The sequence below is a fragment of the Anoplolepis gracilipes genome, chromosome 3 (genome assembly GCF_047496725.1).
Source record: "Anoplolepis gracilipes chromosome 3, ASM4749672v1, whole genome shotgun sequence".
NCBI lineage: Eukaryota > Metazoa > Arthropoda > Insecta > Hymenoptera > Formicidae > Anoplolepis > Anoplolepis gracilipes.
The window spans coordinates 12,735,494-12,761,173 of NC_132972.1; the positions used below are offsets into that span (position 1 = coordinate 12,735,494).

The 25,680-nt window shown below is 31.4% G+C and overlaps 2 protein-coding genes across 10 annotated transcripts in view; both read left to right on the plus strand.

Moving 5' to 3' along the window:
• The window catches only part of Kair1d (Kainate-type ionotropic glutamate receptor subunit 1D), a 223,521-nt gene extending 213,382 nt beyond the window's left edge, over positions 1–10,139 (plus strand). For 5 of the 8 annotated variants that reach the window (XR_012046403.1, XR_012046408.1, XR_012046404.1 and 2 more), the window contains 7 exons: positions 36–173; positions 1,335–1,533; positions 2,016–2,247; positions 3,705–3,820; positions 5,380–5,535; positions 7,720–9,352; positions 10,016–10,139. Coding sequence is in view for 1 of the 8 variants with exons in the window: in XM_072889012.1 (XP_072745113.1) it covers positions 36–173; positions 1,335–1,533; positions 2,016–2,247; positions 3,705–3,820; positions 5,380–5,535; positions 7,720–7,773 (895 nt within the window). In the remaining 7 variants the exon portion in view is untranslated. Of the gene's footprint in view, positions 1–35; positions 174–1,334; positions 1,534–2,015; positions 2,248–3,704; positions 3,821–5,379; positions 5,536–7,719 lie in introns of all 8 variants that reach the window. The other 3 variants (XR_012046407.1, XR_012046409.1, XM_072889012.1) reach the window with 2 other exon arrangements.
• A 3,613-nt stretch (positions 10,140–13,752) lies between these two features.
• Positions 13,753–25,548, plus strand: LOC140664167 (glutamate receptor ionotropic, kainate 2). 2 transcript variants are annotated; one of them, XM_072889007.1, is made up of 16 exons: positions 13,753–13,873; positions 15,697–15,787; positions 16,233–16,391; positions 16,760–16,950; positions 17,270–17,427; positions 19,238–19,379; positions 19,817–20,119; positions 20,213–20,638; positions 20,761–20,845; positions 21,041–21,317; positions 22,157–22,355; positions 23,499–23,659; positions 23,752–23,834; positions 24,429–24,544; positions 24,641–24,790; positions 25,156–25,548. In XM_072889007.1, exons 2-16 carry the CDS (start codon positions 15,709–15,711, stop codon positions 25,336–25,338), a joined length of 2,712 nt encoding a protein of 903 aa, XP_072745108.1. In that variant the 5' UTR covers positions 13,753–13,873; positions 15,697–15,708; the 3' UTR covers positions 25,339–25,548. The 2 variants fall into 2 exon arrangements, with proteins under 2 accessions (XP_072745108.1, XP_072745109.1); XM_072889008.1 differs by having other exon boundaries at positions 23,517–23,659.
• Positions 25,549–25,680: the final 132 nt, after the last annotated feature.

A 25,680-nucleotide genomic window follows, 5' to 3' on the forward strand; every position in this document is an offset into this window, starting at 1 on the left:
CTAATCTCGGACCTTCCCCTTTCACCTGTCTGCAGGTTCAGCCCTTACGAGTGGGAGAATCCCCATCCGTGCAACGGGCAGTCCGAGGTCCTCGAGAATGAGTTCACCCTACTGAACTCGCTCTGGTTCACCATAGGCTCGCTCATGCAGCAAGGCTCCGATATAGCGCCGAAGTAAGTTATCGAAGCACGCAGTATATATAAAAATGGAGTACAATAATGTAGAATCCATTGTATCCCTGTCGACCAGATTGTGTAAACTAAACGGTAGCAATGGCATAATAAAAATGATTATATTAGATAGTACAAGAATCGCTCAAACCGTGCTATATCGTAGGCTTGCTGCAACCGATTGTACGCCAAGTATGCCGGAAAATGTGGGAATTAGTAGCAGGAATGTATTCCTTAACGGCTTTTGTCGACTCCCGTCTCTAATGAAAATTTAATCGATGGCTTAATTAGAGAGCTACTTAATTAAAAGGTTATGGCAAATTAAGCGTTTCAGTGGTGTAACGAAGTAACAAAACTTTACTTTCTAATTAATTTGAAGCAGGCACTTTCCTTCAATAAAGAATTAACATGATATTGAATTAACAAGATGTTTAATGTTCGGAATTTAAAAAGCTCCGAGAAAGTAAAATATGCTCCAACAAAGAGACATGATTTTTTTAATTTGTAAAAAAAAAAAATATATATATATATATATATGTATATGTATGCTACAATTTTCGGCAAATCGTGCGTAAGTGCGACGAAATAAATCAGAATGTTTTGTCTATTCCTGGCCATCAAAATGCATGAAATCGCATAGCATGCGCTAGCAGCTTGGAATACCGTCACGCGCAGTAACGTTAGTAGTTTCCAATAATTGCACGTGTTCGTTATACATGACATAATTGCATTTATGTATACGCACCGATTTTCGTGTGTAAAATAATTCGCCCGCATACATTCCATATATGTATGCATTGCCGACTCCCGCATTTGCCATTTAATAGTAAACGCGCGGATCGCTTAACTGTGCAACGGGTTACACTCGCGTGACGTATACAGCTAACTCGTTACATAAAGCGAAGTTGAACTTCCGTACGGTCCATTTACCTCGCGGTAGACGTGACGTTACTCTCGAAAACTTTCGCGAACGGCAGGTGCTACTGATTCCTTTTTTTGCAACTCCATATTTTCTCGACACGCTTCGCTTTATCGAACAAGCAGCTCTACAAATAAGAACGATTGTACATATACGGTGACTATTTTACGCATAATTTCGAGCAAGATATTTTTAGTTTGCCTGATCGAAAGAAACGATATGCAGTCTTTGATCTTTTATCGCAGAGCTGTATCGACTCGCATGGTCGCGGGTATGTGGTGGTTCTTCACGCTGATCATGATCTCCTCTTATACGGCTAATCTCGCGGCTTTCCTCACCGTCGAGAGGATGGATTCTCCAATCGAGAGCGCCGAGGATCTCGCTAAGCAGACAAAGATCAAATACGGTGCTCTCAAAGGCGGCAGCACGGCAGCCTTCTTCAGGGTAAGATTACGATACATACATTTATATCGTGCATTCTGAATATAATAAAATTCACGTCGCGCAGTATTATATATCTTTGAGTATTATTGCATTATGTGCAACATCAAATACGCTATATATGTAAGTTAAACACTGTAAGATAAAATATAATAATGAAGTAGCTATAAAAGGAGCTGTGCAGAATAGAAGATGGAGTAAATTAGCGTATTGTTATCTGAAATCCCACAATTGAGTTGAATTTGCTCCTGACGGACTAAGAATCTCCAATCAAGCTAGTAGAGAAACCGCAGGATGCGACCGAGAATATTCCTCTATTAATTCGAGAAAGCGCACGCGATGCGTACAATTAGGGACGAGAGGTGCGCGATACCTATGCTGAAGTAAGGCATGCCTACTTCGGGGTTAACCAATTTCCACTCCGACCGACGTTCCATCGTTTAACGGCACGCATACTCAACCGTGAAATTCTCGGCGTGATCTAGGATTCCAATTTCTCAACGTACCAACGCATGTGGTCCTTCATGGATTCGGCGAAGCCGACGGTATTTACGTCGAGCAACGTCGAGGGTGTGGATCGAGTGATCAAGGGGAAAGGCAGTTACGCATTCCTGATGGAATCCACCTCCATCGAATACGTAATCGAGAGGAACTGCGACCTCACTCAAGTCGGTGGTCTCTTAGACTCGAAAGGATACGGCATAGCCATGCCACCAAGTAAGTGTTAATAGAAACACTATTACATACATATATATTATATAAAGTTATGTAAATTCGTGTAAGATTTGAGTGTGCTTTCTAATTGAAATCATGAAGATATAGAAAAAAGGCTTTATGATTAAAAATAAAAAAAAAAAAAAAAAAACAGAAATAAAAGGAAGTATTAAAGATACTAGTGCGAGTTTTAATAATATAATTTTTATATCATTAATAAATCATAAGTTTATTTTATTATTTATATTTGTATCTTTCAAATTAAAATAGATCCAAAATAAAAAAAAAACATTAATTATTTCATGCTTATTTAAATACTATTTTATTCATTAGTGCATTTTTGCTGGTATTATCGAATAATAGCGCATAGATTATGCAGACGAAAAACTTTTAATAGAAAGCGAAGATGTATCCTTCATTCACATCGAAGCATAATTCAAATATAATATTACGTCTCACAATAATTATGAAATTTTATTCTATTAAATAGAAAATATACTAATTAATTTTTTTCTCATATTTCGGCAATTTACGCACGTTGCTGGATAGCACCAGCTATTCAAATATATTCTGATTATATATGTAAATATATTCTGATAATTATTTTTCATATAAAATATGAATCGATACATTTTATGATCAAAGTAGAATACTAAATTCTGTAACTATCGAAAAATTATTATTATATATCATATGTTTATCATGTCAATACAATATAATAATGCATTAATATGTTTCTTGATCGAAATATGTGTTAAATATTAATCTGTTTTATACTTAGATTAAGTGTCACAATTTTTCATCATATTTTTATTTGCGTTTAACTCGTATTGGCTTGCACTTTTCTCTTTATTGCTTTTGTACAAATATTCACATGGAAGTCTATAAACTGCAATTTTAATAGAATTTAATGTAAAAAGTATAACTTGATTTCAAAAATTCTTTTAATTAAAAAAAAAAACGATATCTTAATAATTCCAATCTATAAAAAAAGCGTAGCAAAAATGGCACAATGGTTTCGAAGAAAAAAAAAACGTAGATCGATATTACAATGAAGTACTTATGTTGGCCCACTCGCCTGCGAATAAAAGAAATCCTCACTTAATTAAAATTTCTCCTTCATGCAATGAAATTCTAATAGAAAATGTGAATCGTTCCCTCGGTGAATCGAGAGATCGCGCGAGCGCGCGTTAGTCAAGGCATTTATCCGCCAAGCTCATCCCGAGAGATCGAATGAAATCGTATCATCGGTCGTCTTGCTGATCTCGCGACTGCGCGAAAATACCAGTCGATAGAGAATGTTGCTATGAAGGAAGCGATCGCGCGCGGAATTGCAGGCGAAACGTTGGCGCGGGGGAACGATTGGCGCAACGGTACTTCCGAAAGTTTCGCGAAAGTACGATGCTACGAGACGATAAAGGCAGTAGGGGGAGTTCCTCAAAACGACCTTGGAACTTCAGATTCACCATATAGAACGGCCATAAACGGGGCCATCCTAAAGCTACAGGAGGAAGGAAGGCTTCACGTGCTGAAAACGCGCTGGTGGAAGGAGAAGCGAGGTGGCGGATCCTGCAGGGTGAGCAAATTAGGCAAAAGTATACGATTTACTTTTAATCGTCTTATGATAAAGAATGCAAAATCTATAATAAAAAATATTAATGACGAAACATCTAACTTAAATAATTGTAAAAAAATAGTTTGAAGATTATTTAGAAAAAGAAAAGATTTGACAGAGGAATTTAAAAAAAAATATCTATATAAAATATAAAAAAAATAATGAATAGTCTTAAGTGTTTTCATCAAAATAATTGTATTATATATATCAACATATTTATTACAACTACGTGAAAATAATTAAATATTTTTTTATTTACGCACAGATCGCGGTAAACAGAAATTCTTTATCATTATATAGATGTATTTTATATTAAGTTTTTATCATATCCAAGAACTCCATTTCAATTAACTATTTTTTATCTTAGCTTCTTCATTCGCTATAAGCATTTTAATTAAAACCATCTAGCTTCTCGTCTCTTCCCTCATTTTTCTCACGCAAAATATTCTAGCGCAGTCAAGAAGTGCGCGTTCGAAATTCTTGCGCCAGACTCAGTAACTCTCTTCATCCGTTAAGGGTGGGAAGGGTTACTGAGGGTTGAGACGGCACGCAAAGAAGACTATTTCGCGAATTCGCGAAATCGAGGCTTCGCCGAGCATGCGATCACCGTTGCGCGCACTGCTATTTCTCGCGTAGCCAATAAATTCTCCTGATAATTCATCGGTTCATCTATCCTTCCGGGCAAATTTACTGATATTTAACGAACAAATGTAGATAGATAATTGTAGTTATGCAAGAGAAATTAACGATTTTATGCTCCGCTATAAAAATTGTAAGATATTAAAAATATAATAATATTTTCACATTGTATATAGAAATATGTAAATCAGCTGAAATTATTAATTCTCTGATCAAAGTTAAAGAAATTATTATATACATTTAATATACCGTTTTCTCTTGTCTTTAGAAATTTATATTGTTATTAAATTCTATTATATCTGAGAATGTTCATGAAGAATAGATGATTCTTTTTCTATAAAACATCCTTCTTTCGATAAATCTAATCTACAAAAGAAAGGCTCATATTATCGCTATAAATAGATATATTATTAATTTAATATAAATGCTATATATCTGCTGTATATCTGTTATATTTTTTATTTAAATTAAAAAGTTGCAATATAAATTTAGATACACGATATTTTTAATAATTTAAGGTCCAGATATTTTCTTTTACTTAAAATATCAATTAAAAAATTAAACGCTTTAAGATTAGCATCAAACAGACAATTTAATAAAACCGATAGACCATTTTCTCTCTTCATTCAGTGCTTTAATTTATCAGTCCAGGTGTCAGTAAGCGAGATGAAATTTTCGCGATATTATCGATGACGCGAATCGCTTCAATAATGAACATTCGAGCGTGAAGACCGCGCGTGCATTAACGACGCGCAGCAGACTAAACACGAAAACCGCCGTTTCTCCGGTAGTGCATTATCGAGTACAATGGGTCCCCATACTCGACCCATTAATAGCTCACATTAATAGGCCACAGATTAATCGATGTTTCTCATGGACAGGACGACACTTCGAAAAGCAGCTCGGCGGCGAACGAGCTCGGCCTGGCGAACGTCGGCGGCGTCTTCGTGGTGCTGATGGGCGGTATGGGTGTCGCCTGCGTGATCGCGGTCTGCGAGTTCGTGTGGAAGAGCCGGAAAGTGGCCATCGAGGAACGGGTGAGTGACGCGAAATAGCACGTGGAGGACGGTCGCGCGGTAATCTCGTCGGAAATCGCCACGTCGGGATCGGCGTGCGCGACGCGGCTCGACCCCGACGCGATCTATCCCGACATACCACGCGAGTACATCAGTTGATGCTCGCATGCTGGTGGAGTTCCTCTGTAATGGTCTTGGTACAGAATCACTCGGGTCTGATCGCTCGCGCAGCACGTGATCGGTATTCTCGTCGATCGATCGCGATCCATGAATCGGCGAGAACTAACGCGGCCTTACATGAAACAAATCGCTGCGCACGTATAATTTTATTGCCTTATTTTTCTGCCTACCGTCGCGCATCGTTATCCTCTCTCGTTCATTATTATTTCCACTACCTCGTTGCGCACGAATATCGTCGTTAGTCGGACGAGCAAATATCCGTTTCGCTCGCCATCAAAGATGTGCTAGTGCAAACACCTACGCTGAAAAAATATCTGAAATATTCGCGATATTTGTGATAAATCAAGGCAATTCAAACCCGGTTTTTTTTTTGTTCTGCAAAAAACATTTCTTGTTTGTCTCACAACTTGTTCATCGAAAGATATGATTAATCGAAAATATTCATTAAGAATTTATTTCGTGAATCTTATTATATAGCAATGTTTCAAAGAAGGGATTTATCTTTATATAATTCTTTCTAAAAATTCATTCTAGTAAATTTTTAATCTAACTTTCAAATAATTCAATCTTAATGATATATTCTAATTCACATACTTCTTTTCTTTTATTCAGTCAACAAGTGATATTGGTTTCTAGTTCCAATTTAAATGTTAATACATACAATTGCACGAACGAGTAGCCGCTAGCATTATATAAGAGCACTGTAGTTACCGGGAAGACTCAGTTATAGAAACGCACAGTCATTGAGAATTTGATGAAAAAATTTCGAACGAGATTTGTTTTGCTCAAACGCGGGAAAATGGAATTAACGTAAAAGCCTCGCATGCGTGGCTCGCGGTGACCGGCATGCGGTCTACGCGATATGTATTCCTGCCACCGTTTTCATATATTCAAGGGGTAAGCAAACAGGCAGCTATTTGAAGAGGGCTCGTCTAGGGATACGAATATGCAGCTTTACGCGGATCATTCCGAACGTACCCTAAGAGCAAACAGTTCTATGAGCTGGCGTATGTTGGTGGTGTTGCTCGAGTCTCTTTCAACTCCCTGTCTACTTCAGATACACGCTATAGAACGTGCGAGACAAGATTCTCCAAAAAAATCAAATCCGCTTAAATCGATCACGGAACGAGATTCTTGTTTCGTACAATGAATAGTACGAGAATTCCGAATAGATTGTGGACGGCATACTTGAATTTCCGTGCTGCGTAATGCGCAAGATTAATCTGATATGGTCTGATCAAATCAGTTATAAATGTGAACAATCGCGATATTCGCTATCACTATCATTAAAAATAACAGATAAAATTAAAATGGATTTATTAATTATTGTTTTATATGAAACTGGCTCTTAATCTTCGTGGAAATTCGTTGTGAAATACTTAATTACAGTAATCAATGCTTTGTGTAAAAGCTATGATAATTAATAGCAGACAATGCCTTTATGAATGTATCTCTATTTAACGAAAAACTGACGGATCAGCTACGTCAAAAATAAATCTAATATCGAGATTGATCAATTTGACATCGCAAAGCATTTTTGATTTTTACAATAAAAAATTAATAATTAATTTGTGTAATAAAATTAATAATTAATTAATTCATTAAAGATTTGCACTGTAGAATATAATTTAATCTCAAAATCATAAATATTATCTTATATCAAATTAACTTTTTTATAGTAACTATGCACAAAAATTAATGAAAATAAAAATTTTAATTTTAGAAGGCACATCTTAACTCACAAATTAATTATTTATATTTTAAAAGGCTAAAAGTGTTTTGTCAAATTGATGAATCTTAAAATGTATTAGATTTATTAACTTTTGGTGTAGTCCCTCCTTAAAGAAGCAATAAGAAAGCATGATAGAGAAAGATGTATAATGTTATTTTTATTTACTATTTACTATTTAAATAAGCGAAGATGATTGTATATCGATGCGCACCTTTTCCCGCTTTGCTATTCGACTATCGCAACAATGACTGATATAACGAATCTGACTGGGGCATTTTGGTGTTCTGTTCTAGAAGCAGAAATCCTCGGGGAAACCAATCTGCGAAGGTTTTACTGATCTGCACTAGCGACGGTACGCGCTGCGCTGCGAAAACAGATTCTTAAACTCAAGCCGTACCTCAAAGCGTATCCGATCCGAGTTCAGTGGACCTAAGGAAGAACTCCATCACGAGTGATCGGAAAACTGTGTAAAGATCGTAAAATTATATGGACAAATTAAATAATCGGACAGGAGAAGCAACGAGCCTTGACCTTTCCAATTTTCCTCTCAAAATCATTTTAAATATCAATCATCTGGTTCGACGAAATTATTCGAGATATATATAAAAACTTCTCTTCGAATATTTTGATGCTCAAAAAAAAAGAACGTCAAGTGTTCAATATTCTGACGGACGGACCAATTGGTTCCATCAGAATTATATACGATATAATATCAAATTTCTTACGGTGAGCACATTATTAAAATTCAATTAACAACTTTTCAATAGAAAAATCTACAATTATTATAACATGCGTAACATAAGAAATCCGAGCCAAAAGATGACGTAAAAGAAAGATTAGAAAGGTCAACGTGTTTGCCATTTGCTCATATCAAAACTTAGATTAACAAACAAAGACTTTAAAGCCTCGCAATAGGAAAGGTCAGGTCCTCCTTCGCGAAGTTGTCAACCGACGTCAAAATATAAAAAAAATAAAAAAACCAAAAAAAAAAAAGCCGCGGAATTTACAATCGAATTATAGTGTACTGCGGTAATGGACAGACTTTTAAGAACAATCACGATTTTATACCGGCTAGATAGTGAATGTATAGTGTATGCCAGATTACAAGACGTTTTACTGTACATAATATGTAGCTATCGAACAAAGCATTGCGTTCGTAAGTGTGCGCGAAGTCCGTTTGTTTCGCGAGATAATGATACACGATAACCGAAGGTGCAAGTGTGGATCTAAGGAGATATATCTTGTCAAAATTAAATTTTATTTCTGTGTTAACAATTCATTAGTTTCTCCATGACATTATAAAAATAAGGAAAATATAAATTATCAGCAAGAATAAACGCATATTCCTAGTAAGTAAATTTCGTTTAAAATTAATTGAAAAGTAAGACTTTCTTAAAGTTCAAGAAAATTGCTCTTAAAGCTCGATGTGCTGGAACTGTTTGGTTTTCAATAGTAAATAACGTTTCCATTTTAATCTTCACTAATTGTAAGAAAACGTTGATTTTGAATTCGTTAAAGAATACACGATTACTAATTCTCATTTCTTCACGTAAACACTTTCTATATTTCTTTAATTAAATTATGATTATGTGAATAGAATTAATCTATATCTGAACGTTTTCTAGCACTTTATTACAATATTAAATTGTATTATATCATCTTTATCCACCATGCACCTTTCCCCATAATGTAAAGTACTTCCGATCCATGTATAGAAGCATGCGGACTCCGAAATTTCGTTATTAAATAGACGAATCTATATGTCATGGCGAAGTAACTTTTACAAAAATTGCAATTCCAAAATGTTGCATTACTTGTAGCCATAAGTAAAATTGGAACGGACGCGCGTTGTATGACAATTTAGTATGACATTGTTAGTTGTGTCGCAATGTTTCTTGCTTCTCTCCCGTCACGGATTCACAGGAGGTGAGCCCATTTACTTTATCATTATCCTTACATAGATAAATCCTCATAGCTCAAGGAATTCAAAAATTAGAATCAAAATTGATATCTAATTTTAATTATAAATAATCTACTACTTTTAATATTAACAAAGATTGAAATATTCTAATAATTTACAAATATATAATACATTGAGAGAAAAAAAATTTTATATCTATATAATAATTTTTATATCTTATATTTGTATTATTATGAGGAATATTATTCATTGAGGCTGTGAAGATTTTACAATAAATTCAATATCGTAAAAACAGAAATTTTGAACTTTCTACAAATTTGCACGCATAATTATATCTTTGTAATCTATTACTTGCACATTGTAAGACATTAGTTCTAAATTTTATTTCAACAGTAAAATATGAATCTATCATCTTTAGTCGTCCCTTTTTTTTCTATTACATTCAATCACATCATTTATTGTAGATTCTCTTATAAATGTGATATTATAGTTTTTCTTAACTTAACTATTTCGAATAAGATTACTTTTCGTTAACGGAACTTTTAACTGCGTCTTTGCAAATAAAGAGGAGCTTAAAGTTTAAATTTCAATGTTGTGAGTTTAAGCTAAATGACTCGTTCGCGAGGATACGTAAGCATGTCGCAATACTCTTTCCGTGAAACTTTCAGAAGTCTATGTGCTCGGAAATGGCAAGCGAATTGCGATACGCTTTGGACTGCGGCAACGAGAAAAAGCCGTCGAGGAAGGTACTTTGTCGACGTCAGAGGAAACATTCGAGCCTGTCGATCGTCTCGGAGGAAGGCAGATATACGGCGTGCAACAAGTACAGATACTTCATCGGAAAAGCGCCTTTGACATGAACAAAGGGACGCTTGACCGAACAAAGAAAGACCGAATTTCTTCGCGGAGTTAATTGCTTTGCTTACAAGCGATTTGAAATATAAGCTGATCGATTAATAAACCGAAATCTGATCAAAAAATATAACTAAGTCGAAAAATAAAAATTATATGTAATTGTAAAATTTTAAATCTGCGATTTAAATGTGAACGATTGCATCCGACTATTGTTGTAGCGAAATTATATTTATATTTAATAAATCAAACACGATCCAGTATTACATTTCTTGAAAAAAGAAAAAAGGCGCCATTACAAAAAGCCCAAGAAAGGTCCTGTAAATTCGTTACGAGACGAGAATTTGCGATTGCGAGGTCGCCGTGTAAAGACTTACCTCTAACTATATGTACACGTCTGTCTGTCCTTTTTTTTACGAACCACTATCATAAGATACTCCACCATCTAGTCCTTCATAGGGTCTACTTGTTAAACGCGATACGAAGAGAGTGCGTGTGAGAAAACGAACGAGTGAACAAGAGTCGCATGGAATTAGGTGGCCTTTCATTGACGTTAGGGATGTACTGTCTCGTAAAGTATCCTATTGAAATCAATCTGAGTATGTAGTCATCGACGTGAATTCCTTTAAACATGATAAAACGTGAATTCACACATGTAAATTCTCTACGTGATGATCGAATGAATTTTATTCGTGTATAAATAACGTACATTTCATCTTTAATATGCAACGAATGAGATAGCGCGAATGGTCATTTGCACAATTTTATCGCGACCTAATTATTTTGTATTTGTAATTCGCGATAGATAATTAATATATTTGGACATACCTTTATCTGAATTTATTCCTCTTCTTAGCTGGTCTGACGGGGTCCATAAGGTCAATGAGAAATATTACTTGAGCAAATTAGATCTAATGATGAAACTATTCTACAATATTATTCAGATTACTTGGATTCTTCGCGTTTTCAAGACGCGTTGACAACATTCCATCGAGTGCAAAAAAATGCTGCTAACAATGCTCAGATTATTTTCAAAGAATACATGCCATTGTTATTGCTAATTCTTGTTCATCCGATCAACGTTTCCGTTTAATCGTGTTTATGCGGACCTTGTGAACCAAACAGTATTCATTTTGAGTCTTCCTTCTATTATAAAAAAAAAAAAAAATGTAAAAAAAGATTTAAGAGCATCGATTTTAATCTAACGTTTAAACCCTCGGAAACTCTCGAAAAAGAGTGGTACGTAAATCAAAATATGAATGTTCGATTATATAATACTATGTTAAAGAATGCGTGATATTCCAACAGCTTCTGCGAACATTATTTTAAGACAAAACGTAAAAAAGCGAAGATGAATGTAATCCACATTTTATTTCCTTCTCTCCTGTACTTGCACATTCCACGAATTTTGTTACTACAATTTACCAAGTTCTGAATGCGACCATAGAAAAATGTGCATACAAACACTCAGTACATAAATATAAATATATATATATATATATATATATATACATATATACGCACACTCGCGCGCACACAGACACCGATACGATCTACTGTAAATATCGTCGAATATAAAACTTGTTACATACTTGCGTTTACACGTCGCGACATACGAGTTTGTTAAGAGCCTATCGATTCTACTTCTTATATAAAATGTATTACAAGCATCATATTAAACGTGAATAAACTAATCGTCTGTAAATTCTCATCCAAACATCCTCTGTTATAATTATGCCTCTATGACATCCGTTTCCCCAATTAAATATTAAATTATAATTCTGATCGACTATAAAATAAAAAAATAGACTAAGCAAATTAAGAAAAAAATCAGTGTTTCATTTGAAAATTGTCAGTATTTACTTATTTAAAATATTAAAATATTTGTATACCTTTTTATTGATAATATATATATTAAAAATAAATGAGAGGCAATTCATTAATAATAATTGTTAATTTAACGATAAAAAAATCTGGAAATTAAATAGAAACTCAATCAAGCTTGAATTAACGTGGCTAAATTAAAAAATTAATCAGTAACAATAATAATAAGACTCGTTAAAATAGAATTATAAATCTGGGAAAAGGGTGGCAATACGAGTCAGTCGCAGTTGTTGAGGCGCAAAATTTTTTTAATCCGTATTAAAATCAAACAACAAATTAAAATACATAAGACGTACGTTTCGGCCTTCTTTTTAGGCCATCTTCAGCGCAAAATTAATCGAAATATAAACATTATAGTAAATATAAACATATTCGTGTCAAAACCGATATAAAGTAAAGAACGGATAGTTACAATGATAAGCACGCAATTCGGTCACTTACATAAATATTGTGACGTTGATACATGTTGGAGAAGAGTATGAGTCGAAAACGCAGAGTAGCATTCTATTGAACTAAAGTATGGTCTTGCCGTTTGTTTTTGTGGATATATTTATAACAATTGTCTGAACATCATTGGTTGGTAGGCTGATCAAATTAAATAATAAAAATATAAGTTAATTGGAAAGGAAAACCCAAAGTAGTTAGTCAAATAAATAAAAATGATAATGATAATGTTGATAAAGTTATATAGTAAGAAATGAAAATTTAAACCAAAAGCAGTTAGTCCAACAAATAAAAATAAAATAATGATAATAAATAAAAGAAAATGTAATAAATAAGATGAAAATTAAATAAATAAGACATATTAGTCAAACAAATAAAAATAAAATAATGATAATAAATAAAGGAAAATATAATAAATTAAAAGAAAAATTAAATAATTAAGACATAATAAGTGGTCAAAGATAATTACCCAATTAAAAAATTAATAGCCACATCAAAGTAATGGCGATTTCTCTGTAGTTACAATGTAGAGGCGTAAGTTCTAATAATAAATTTCAATTTCGCAATAGTAATTATAATTAAACTAACTTTTAACTACGATCATAATCTAGGTATATACCCTCTTGTATGTATGTACGCAATTAATTTCTCTAACCATTCTAGTTCTTAGTACATTTGCTTAACCACGCCTTTCATACGAAAATATTAACGTAATTAAATCGAAAATTATACGTAATTGCAAAATACTAGCTGCGGTTTGCGAATCGTTATAAATACTTTTAAATGCAGTTCTTTACGACAATGATCATTAAATATATAGAAACCTAAAAAAAAATTTAAGAAATTTTTTAAGAATTCCCCAATCATTAGAATATTGATTATGCAGGCAAGCAGCAACCTTTTATGGGTGTAAAGTAGCTTTCTGCAGGTAACTTTTCGTAGATTCACAGATTATATTCTTACAACATAAAACAAAACGAATATTATAGAGATAAATTTTGATCATATTTATGTCGGGAGATTTCAAAAAGAAAATATATTACGCAACAAGATAAGAAAATTTTTTGAAGTGTCAAAATCTCTTTTAGATTTTTCTTTCTATAGTTGTTGATATTAATCAATTTCTGCCCATCTTTCTAAATGTACACGTCGCACCACCACGTTGGTCGTGACGATGTATCGTGAAAACTTTGGAAGGGAGTTTAGAGCATGCGCTGCCGAGATGGGACGCGCGAGAAGTGGCGTTCGGATTTAGAAGTCGCGTGTCGCGCGAAGCTCGTTCGGCAAAGCACGCGTCTCAAAAGTTCCGTGCCAGGTAAAACGAGTCGCAGCATCGCATTTTTTAGGTAAGCTCTTGCGAATCCTTAAAAACGATCCTCTTTGGCGAAATAAGAGTTCTTCGCTATTTATGGCTTCAATCGTGACACGCGCTTCTATTAGAGTAAAACTTGCAAATAACTAACGTCACGCTTCCATTTCCACGCTTTCAACGAAAAAAATTATTCTTGAAAATCTTTAAGCTGATTGATTAATCTTTGAATGGATAAAATAAAATTAATTTGAGCAAAAATTTTGTTGAAACAATTGGTTCTTTTTTTTGGGAAAAATTTGTCTCTTTTCCGAATGCGTGTATAATTATATATTTAATAAAGCAATTAAAGTTTCTCTTGATGAGAATATCAACAGTAAATATATATAAAATAAAGAAAAAAAAAGAGACAAAACAAAATATTTTAATTTAAGTTAAAAATTATATACACCGTCGAGTTTTTGTAAAAAAAAAAAGTACTTCCAATACTATTCCGACGAAATCTATGTCACACGACGAAGGCGACAAGCACCAGTGGCGGTGGCGACGCTCGATGTCTAAATATATCGACATCGTTATGCGCTCTCTTAAGATTTTCGTTTTCCATGTTGTGCCGACGCGTGTTAAACCGTATAAAGATCTTCTGATTACAGCAATTCTCTACAACGATTTATTCCGTATAATGTAGTCAAATAAACCGACACTTTGTGAAGTATCTAAAACGGCTCCGATAAATAGACGTGAATGTCTGCCCGACGATGAATGAATGAAAAAGAACGCGCCAGACTGCGTGCATTTGGCACGATGACAGTAGGTTACATGGAATTCTGAATGTATATGAGATGTTGCTAAAAAGCTCGCACTCTCGAGACAGACGCTGGTCGTCTCCGGCAAATAAAAGATACCCAAGAATGTCGGACAAATATTTATATAGCTTTGAGAAATTAATTATATTGATAGTACTCACCATACGCGATAAGTATTTATTAAATAATTTATATTATTCATGAGTATATAATTCAAAACTTTAGTAGGTAATTTTTTTTTGCAAACATACTTTCATTCAAATTTTTTTCAACAGGAATGCAAAAATATAATTTTATAGCCAATTAAAATAAATAATTAAAATAAACAAAATTAAAAATTAAAGAGCTTTGATAAATTAAATTTGATGATTTATTTTTCAGCTAATTTTAGTATATTTTTACTCCATAGAAAAATTCAACATTAAATTAAATAAAGATTAATTATAAAGATACCTAAAACTAATAACTTCCAGTTAAAATTTTCAAGAAAACTTGTAGCTAAAAAGAATATAACAATGCTTAAACATACTGTAATAAATTGTATAATAAATTGCCGTATGACAACTTACAATTTATAAGCTGCTCATAAACATCTTATATTAATATTTTAGTATAAAAATCAGCTCAGAGAAAGAGAGAAAGAAATAGAGAAAGAGAGATGAGATATCGCATGGAATGCTACTGAGAGGGACAAACGGATTTATTAAGAGTACATAAGCAAATAACTAGACTTAATATTGGAAGATTGATTTTAGACGGGTCTAAATATTTATGCACGCCAAGAGAGCGACTTTCAGGCGGCGCGAGATGCCTTCTGGCTAGTTTATATAACGTCGACCGGTTAAGTGTTCGTTCAAGATCTTTCCGTTTGGTCGTGTGCATTGCATACACACCGTTTTACATGTCTCTCGCTTGATCTTTCTCGCTTTATATATCTCTCCCTTTTTCTCTCTCTGTCTCTTCGATTTTATTAGATACACACCCAGATATTTTATTAAATAGACACCTGCGCTTGTATTTTAATATTACATTAATTTTATTTTTATATGAGCAGAATGATCGTAAGATGGTGACCAAACGTCTGCTGATATTATTGCCGATATTTCTATCCTGCGTGTTAGGTTTTCCCAAAAAAGTTCGTATAGGTAAGATAAACATTCACTGACTTGATCGATGAGAAAACTTTGAATAAAAGATATATACATCAAAAACATTGTTCTTGCATTCATTTTTCATTATGGATTTGGAAACATTTTGATGAGACGTAGACAAATATTTAGCGGTATAAATTTTTCTGTTTCAAATAGTTTTCTTTTACGATATTTTATTAAATCTATATTTGTAACTAATATATTTTTCAATCTTTTAAAAATTAAACGTTGTTAAATTTTCGCAACATTAGCATGGGAATAATATTACTTTGCTGCTAATATCTTATTTATATGTTAAAAAAAGAAATATTGAAAAACGCACTTTGTCAAGTTTATATATAAGCGATAATGCGTACTTTACTTTACGGAAGAGCTTTCTTAGCTATTTTGGTCGTGTCAGCGTGTCTCGACTTTAAAAAGAATCGACTATATATTATAGCGGGATTGTTCGACCAAGATAAAGCGATCCAGCGAATGTTTGAATCATCAATAAACACGGTGAATGTAGAAAGGAATGAGAACAAGGAATTGTCAAATGTGTTTTTTGAATCGGAATCGACCGTGATTGAAACAGACCTGTTCGAAGTATCAACGAAAGGTAAAGCATTATAGCTAACGTCAAAATGACCGCAGAATTTGACGCTAAATTATATCTGAGACTTCCATTTTGTATCATTTTTTGTCTGATATCAAAACGCATTAGACAAAAAGACGATCACATTTATCTCCTTTAATTAAATACAAACATGAGCGCACAATAATATTAATAACGCTGCAATCTTTTTAGAGGTTTAAATAAAATGTATATATGTAAATTAAACACATTGTCATAAAATAATGTTCTTACATGAATTTTCAAATAGAAATCAGATAACAAATAATGACTGCATTGCACTTTGCCGAAATAATGCAAATTTTATTATATTAGCACGTGCATTTTATAATGATTTTTTTCGAAATATTTAGTATGCGAACTGTTAAAAACGGGAATAGTTGGGATCTTTGGACCTCAGGAAAAAGTGACCGCAGAATACGTACAAAGCATGTGCGATACAATGGAAGTGCCGCACATCTCCGTGCGACAGGATCCTGGTGAACCACTTCAGCCACGTGGATTAAGTTTAAATCTCTATCCGCACGTGAGCGCGTTATCGCGAGTAAGTAATTTAAAAGGTCAATATTATAATCATAAATTGAAGTAAACAATATGAATAATAGTATATATTTGAGTTAATAAATTTTGAATCGCGAAAAAAATTATTTATTATTTATCTATTAATATATAAATAAAATATAATTTCTGTCTACATAAATAATGCAAAAAAAATGAAAGAGAGAGAAAAGACATCAATTTCAATTATCACAAAATACTGGCATATCTGTTTCTCCGTATCTTTTATTTAATCTTTCTTGAAATTTTAATTTTACCTTTATATATTTGACGTAATATAACAATTGTCAATGAAATTTTGACAGATATACGATCAATTGGTGACAGAATTCAAGTGGAAGTCTTTTGCAATACTCTACGAGAACACCGACAGTCTGATTCGTATGCATCCTTTGCTGAAACGATGCGACAGTCAGGGCGACTCTGCATTCATGTTCCACTTGGGTGAAGGACCGAATTATAGGTACAGAAATGTCTAATTTTGCAGTATCTCGAAGGGGTCGTTTAATCTTTCAGTCATACAAAAATTGTTCAAACTTTTTAGAGACGAAATTGGTTGGTTTTCATTCTTCTTTATTCCTCATATTGGTAAAATATATGTACATACTTGTTAACGTTACATCAATAATTCATGACATTTCTGTCATTCTTTTTGAAATACACTCATTGTTTGCTTATTATACTAACATTAATTTGTTCAGTTATCTAATGTGTTGTCATAAGCATACGAATATTCTCAAAATCGTCCTTAAAATTAATATTCAGGGTCTACTCAAATCTTGTGAAAAAAATTCTCTGATTTTCCAGGTATTTTGTTCAAAATTTCAAGAAAAGAAAATTTCAAGTGCTAAATTTGTAAATTTACTAAGAAGACAGTATTTATAATATATTTTAAACGCATAATTTGTTTGGCTGACTGATTATAATGTGTGAAGCTGGCGTCTCACTTCCTGAAAACTTATTAATTATTAAGAGTTTTAATTTTATTTTTAATAATTCTGGAATTCTTCACAAATTAAGCAAATTTGTACTGGCCATTAAATTAAAAAATTGCTAGCTGACAAATAAGACTAACTGAAACGCCAAGTTCATGCTGCGTCTCACATTGTTTGCCGACAATTTTTAAAACATTTTTTGCTAGATTTTAAACGCTTGAGAATTTTAAAATAGTTATACAAAAAGTTCTATGTGAAAAAATATTAGAATATTATCTAATTAACAAATTGCCAAATTAAACGCTGATCATATTTCAATAGTTCTATACATAAAAATTATTAGAATATTTATTAATATTAGATTATTGATTATTAGAATATTTATTAATATTAGAATATTTGTTATTAGAAAATTTGTTATTAAACAAATTAGATCGAAACGCCAAACGTATAAATACCGATATGAGACACTGGTTGTATTTCGATAATTCTATCAACTTTAATAATTTCGTATCAATCTGTAATTACTTTTAATTTCCAGACAGTTCTATGCGTAAAAATTATTAGAATATTTATTAAATAAATTAGATTGAGAGAATGAGACATCAGTTTCACACACACGGCTGACTACAATATGAGAGCAAAATGATAAAAAAGAATTTTTGAAAAAATTCCTTGAATCCCAATAAAATTCCAGTAAAATTAAGACTTCCTTAATTTTTCCAGATACAAAAAAAATTCTTAAGAATTTCCATGTTTTTTCAAGAAGTAGACAGCCTGGTATTATTGCGTTACGATCTTGCTACAATATTTATATTTTTCTGTGTTTGATCAATAGTATAATTGTGAAGTTAATTAAGGGCGTGTTCGGGGAGACACTATATATAGCGCTACCAACGTCGTTCTATCTTTGTTCAACTTTTAATGAGTAACAAAGATAGAACGACACTGGTAGCGCTATTTAGTGTCTCTCCGAACGCGCCCTAAGAAGATAAAAATTATCTCTAAGGGCCAATTTCACCATTGTCGGTTACCTCTAACCTAGGTTAACATAGGTTAAGCTATCTTCGTCTCTTTTTCTTAAACTTATCTGAAAAAGACAAAGATATAGTTTAACCTGTAGTTAGAGTTAACCGGCGATGGTGAAATTGGCCCTAAGACGCAATAATATATTTACTAACAATTTCAACAAAGTAATTTTTAGACATTTTTTTAAGAATTAGATAATTTGCATATCGAAAGTGACTAGTAAGTGAGAGTAAAAAGATTAACAAGTTCAATTAATTGAGAAATATTCCCAAAACATCGATTAATTGTATGGCATCAAATTCTGTGTAGGCAAGCGATACAAGATATCAAAAGATCGGAAATAGAAAACATTATCATCGATTGTTCGTACGACATACTCAGTGAAGTTCTCAAGCAGGCTCAGCAAGTTGGCATCTTATCTGAAAAACACAAAGTGATTGTAACATCTTTGGTAAGACATCAAAGTTATTCTTTATAAAAGCTATAAAAATTGTGCACTAATCTAACAATATTGTTAAAACTGTTTCATGATTGAATTTATATTTGAAATGTCGCAAAATTGATTTTTAATAGAAATCCTATCAAGATATATGTGTGTGATTATAGTGCTTGTTATATTTTAATTAAAATCTAAAATAATTACATAAAATAATAATCTTATATAAAAATACAAAATTTAGATTATAAAGATAATACACAATCGCTTAGAAATTTTGAAAAATGTATTATATTATCTACTCATTGATATTACATTAAAAATAGAATTTTGATAATATGTAACATAAGTTATATGAGTATAATTTCATTTGCATAATTTATTTCACATGATCTATATTCCATTCGAAAAGATCTAATAGTTAAAATAATACAAATATGTATGCATGACAGGATCTGCAAACCTTGGATTTGCAACCATATCAGTATTCTGGCGTCAACTTCACCGGCTTGCGTCTGATTGACCCTGAAGATCCGATAGTTCAACAAACTTTAGACAAGCATAAGAACGAATGGGGGTTAGACGATCCCTCGGAGCTACAAGTTGAACACGCGCTCATGTACGATGCAGTACAACTATTTGCGAGAGCTTTCAAGCAATTAAAAGATGCTACCAAAGGTAATATCAAGAAATTGCCATGTGATGGAAGCGACAGATGGGAACACGGATTAAGTTTCAGTAACTTCATGCGATCGGTAAGAATAAAAAAAAATCTTTAGTTTGAATATATGAACAGTTTTCACAAGAATGTATTACAAATAAATCTTATCACATTATTTCACTTTCAGACTGAAACACGAGGGTTAACTGGTCTTGTAAAATTTGACAGAGACGGCGTCCGCAGTAACATACAACTAGATGTTGTACGTTTGACTGAAAATGGCTTGATAAAAATAGGTGTATGGAATAGTACAACAGGAAAGAACATTGAATGGATATCAGAAACTAACACCAAAAAATCAGATATTGAATTAAGCTTGCAAAATCAAACTTTCACAGTTTTGATAGCTCTCACAGATCCGTATGGCATGGAGAAGGAATCATCCACTACACTAAGTGGCAATGAACGTTACGAAGGATTTGGAATTGACATCATCGATCGCATAAGTCAAATACTTGGCTTTAATTATACGTTGCAAGTCGAATCTAGTACTGGAGCGAAAAATAACAGAACAGGAAAGTGGTCGGGCATGCTTGGAAAAATAATAAACGATGTTAGTATTAACTGAATATCAACTAATATCTCTCTATTACTTGTAATCTTTTACGAGATTACTAAGATTAAAATTATAAGATTTATAAATAAGAGAAAAACGGAGATGTGATATTCTTTTAGGAAGCAGATCTTGCCATTACGGATCTCACAATCACTTCACAACGAGAAGAGGCCGTTGATTTCACAAATCCGTTTATGAACCTAGGTATATAATATACAATTTAATGTACAATAAATGTAGTATACAATTTAATATTATTTGTATGTATTATAGATTTTAAATTAGATTTTCAAATAAATTTATTTCTTACTATTAATTTTTTTACTTATTAATTTTATTATTAATTTATAAAATAATTAATTTATATAAAACTAAAATCAAATTTTTATGATTTTACAGGTATTAGCATTCTTTATCGCAAGCCAACAAAAACACCTCCTAGCTTGTTCTCATTCTTATCACCTTTTTCGAGTGACGTCTGGTCCTATTTAATCGGCGTATATATCATAGTATCTTTGCTACTTTTTGTAATCGGTAGACTATGTCCTGCAGAATGGAATAATCCTTATCCTTGCGTCGAAGAAGCTGAAGAATTGGAGAACCAATTTACGTTTAAAAATGCATTTTGGTTTGCAATAGGAGCTATTATGCAACAGGGGTCTGAGATAGCGCCAATGTAAGTGTGTGTTATATATTTATATCAAAATAAGAAATTATAATTATTATATTTATTCATAATTATTATATTTAATATAAAAAATAATAGTAAAAAAAAAAAGAAAAGAAACTACTTTTTGTGAACTTAAAGGTAAAAAAGTGTGCAAAGTGCAATTGATTTACAGAATTCTGATAATTGATGAATGACAAACACGATAAAAATAATAAAATTATATAAAGAGCTCCGATTAATAAATAAGTAAATAATAAAGAGGCAATAGGAGCGAGGAGATGTGAATATAAAATTATAAGTTTTTTATATATAGATGATATGTCGCAATTGTATTGACATTAAGTACATTGGTAACATTCTATAGAATGACGGAAATTATAATAAAGATTTGAACGTTTCGATTCATGTTTTGAATCCTCTTCAGCATAATATATAAATTAAATAAATAAATTATAAATAAAAACAAAATTAATGATAAAACATCACATAATAATAATTTCAAAAATAATTTCATTCTCTTTATATATTATATATAATATATATATATATATATATATATATATATATATATATATATATATATATATATACATACACACGTGTGTGTGTGTGTGTGTGTATTTCTTTTTTATCGTTTTCTATTTTTTTTACATGTTTTTGGAGATTCACTCTGTGCGTATAATATTGCAACTGCATATCTTAAATAATCATTTTCATCAATTTTTAATAGTTTTATCAGACGACAAATTTTATATCTATTCTCTATTTTATATATATTCTCTCTATTATAAATGAAGTTTTACAAAGTGAAAAATTATAAATCTGTTTCTATAAATTGTTCACAGAGGCATTTCCACTAGAATGATGGCAAGCTGTTGGTGGTTCTTTTGCCTCATAATGGTATCTAGCTATACAGCTAATTTGGCGGCATTTTTAACTGTAGAAACTGTTGTCTCACCTTTCGATAATGTGGAAGAACTAGCAAAAAAAAAAAATATAAAATACGGAGCTAAATTGAATGGAGCCACATTTAATTTCTTCAAAGTAAGTTAATTCTTCTACGTTCGTTGATATTTTATGCAATGACAGATTATAAGGATGATATTGGTGTTACATATGACATGATAAAAAAATTTACACGATGTAGAATGCACTCATAAACATTATTTGATAATTCGTTTTATTAAATATGATGTATTCCTTTATAATTATTCTCTAGCTTATTGATTTTCTTGTTAAATCTTGAATATTTAAGAAATTGCACAATATGATGCTGTGATTTTACAGCTAGAAATAATTTTGTAAAAAATGTGTTGCTAATATTTACATATTAATTTATAATATGTGAATATTATAAACATTCCAAAATGTAAGATATTTAATAAATGTAAAATATTTAATATATAAAATACAAGGAAATTTTTATTTTTAGCTTCAAAATTTTTGAATTTTATCAGTGTATAATTACAAGTTCTTCAATTTTTAAACATGCATAGATTTAATTATTTCCTGATTTAATTATTTTTGATGTTATCTCATGTTATTTTAATGAAATAGTCATATGTAATAATCTAATAAAAAATAATTGCGTGTGTAGTGATAGATTTTTCAGGATATTCACAGTACTTGCTATTCTTATAGCATCTAAGAATAATCTCTTGAACGTAAGGCAATTTGAAGTATTCCCCGATTAGTTTTTTGTCATTTATAATATTTTTTGCTTATATCATTTATTTGTTACAAATATTATTATCACAAATATACATGGCATTTACACAACGATAATTTTGCATATAAATGCAATAGTGATTAATCCCGCACGAGACATAATCGGTTAAATAGTTATTAATCAGAGTAATAAAATAATATTAATAAATTCGCGGTAATTCGCAATGACTTTTTCCTTTGAATATTACTAGAGTTTGTTCCATATTTGCATCAAGACTATTTTTGTCCCTTGCATATTATCGTAATTGTTTTTAGTAAATAACACAAATTTTATAATGAGATCATCTCCTGCAATAACATTACTCCACAATAATGTCCTAATAATGAAAAAAAAGAAAATTTTCCAACAAAGAGCTTCTTAATCATTACATTAGATGCAATATTAATTGTAATAATAATATTAGACGATAGGTACGATAAATATAAAAGTTAAATTCTAACACAGTTCTTTGATAAAAGAATTTTGCCAATTCCAAGGACAGTGATTATTCGACATACAAGGAAATGTACAACTACATGATTGCAAATGAAAAAGATGTGATGCCAGAAACCAATGATCTCGGGTTGGCCAAGGTCAAAACTGAAGAATATGCATTCCTTATGGAATCGTCGTCGATAGAGTAGATATTATTATCTCTCTATTTTATAAATTATTATCTTTATTATCTCTCTCTTATTATACACATGTATATATATGTACTATTATTATTAGATACACCATTGAACGAGAATGCAACATGACTCAAATTGGAGGCCTGCTTGACGAAAAGGGGTATGGCATAGCTATAAAGAAATGTATGTAAGCTTCCTTAAATTATATATCTGTAAATTTATATATGGTAATAATATAATTAAATATATATAAAAAAATTATATATATATATATATATATATGAAATATTTTAAAAAATATATAAAATTCTGATAAAAAATTATTATATGCAATAATATATCAGATATAGTTATGGGTATAAAATATTTTAGTAGTTAAAACATAAAATTAAAAATAAAAAAATAATTTGAAAGAGAATACAAGATGGATTAAAATTAATAGAAATATTTTATTATATGTTTCGTAATAAAATCAAAAATAATAAAATAAATAATTCAAAAAATAATAAATTATAGTTAAATAATTTAATAGGAATTTTAGATTTACAAATTTCAACTTTAAATTCCTCAAATTATTTCACTTTTTCATAAAAAGAAAAAAGTTTGTTTTTTTTATTATACAATTTTAAAATAATTTTAAAATGCGAGGTGCAAAATTATTTTTGTTAATATATAACTAAATTTTATTTTACAATTAAAAATTTAGAACCCTGACATTCTATTTTTGTCATTATTCTTAATTAGCAAACAACCGCATTATCGTATAAAATGTTACAGATTCACCATATCGACACCATTTAAACACAGCATTGCTAAAACTCTCAGAGAGTGGAATAATTACGGAACTGAAGAAGAAATGGTGGCAAGAAAAAAGGGGCGGAGGTAAATGTCGGGTGAGTGAAGAAATTATAAAATTTTTATAGTATAAAATGCGTATTGTACATATACATTATGTTGTCTTCATTTGCTTATTATACGTCACTGTGTAGGAGAATGGTGGCACTAGTTCAGCAGAGGAACTCGGACTGAACAACGTAGGTGGTGTATTTTTGGTACTTACCGTTGGAGTGGCTTTATCGTGCGTGTACACCATTTTCGAGTTACTTTTAGACGTTGGCCGAACGTCCATTCGAGAAAATGTAAGCGAACTGTCCTTATTTATAATGTACACAATTCATATCGTTTTTTCTGAAGACACGCAACAACAAAAAAATTAATACACCTTTACCATTAATTTAGCATAATGTAGAATTACGACAATCAAAATTAATTTGAATTTAAGTCAAGATTTTAAATTAAATTAAGGTAATATTGATAAAATAATCTTAAACAAATTTATCAATTTGATATTTTCTTCTTATCATTGCAATTCAAAAGTTTTATACATTATATTAGAACAATTATTAAATAATAATTTTAAAGGTAATTCTCAACATATCTCTATAAATGTATTTATTTTTATGTTTATTTATCATATATGTAATAATTTATTTTATGTATGTAGGTATCTTTCAAAGAGGAATTGATGAACGAATTAAAGTTTATTATGAAGTGCAGTAGCTCTAAACCGACGCGAAGAAGAAATGGAACATCTAGCAAAAGTGAAGATAATAGCACAAGAGGATGTACACCTCCGTATGGTTTTATACCAACAGTAATAACAACATCACCGACTGATGACAAATAACAACGGGACAAATTTCGAATATCAACAAGGCTATCACACAGATTTATTACTTTGTTGCTCATGTCATAATGTTCCAGTAAAATTAATACGAAAGTCACATCGTAAGCATTTTAGGACACTTGAATTATACACAAAATTTTAAAATATATAATACCTATATACAATACTGTATATAATAGTTCTTATAAATAATAATTGATTTTTAATCATCATATCCTCTCGTTTCTTGCATCTATTAATCACTAATTGATGATAAGATGACAGGATATAAAATTGAGAGAGATAATATCGACAAATTTACATAAATAATAGTTAACGATATATACTCAATATTGAATGTTT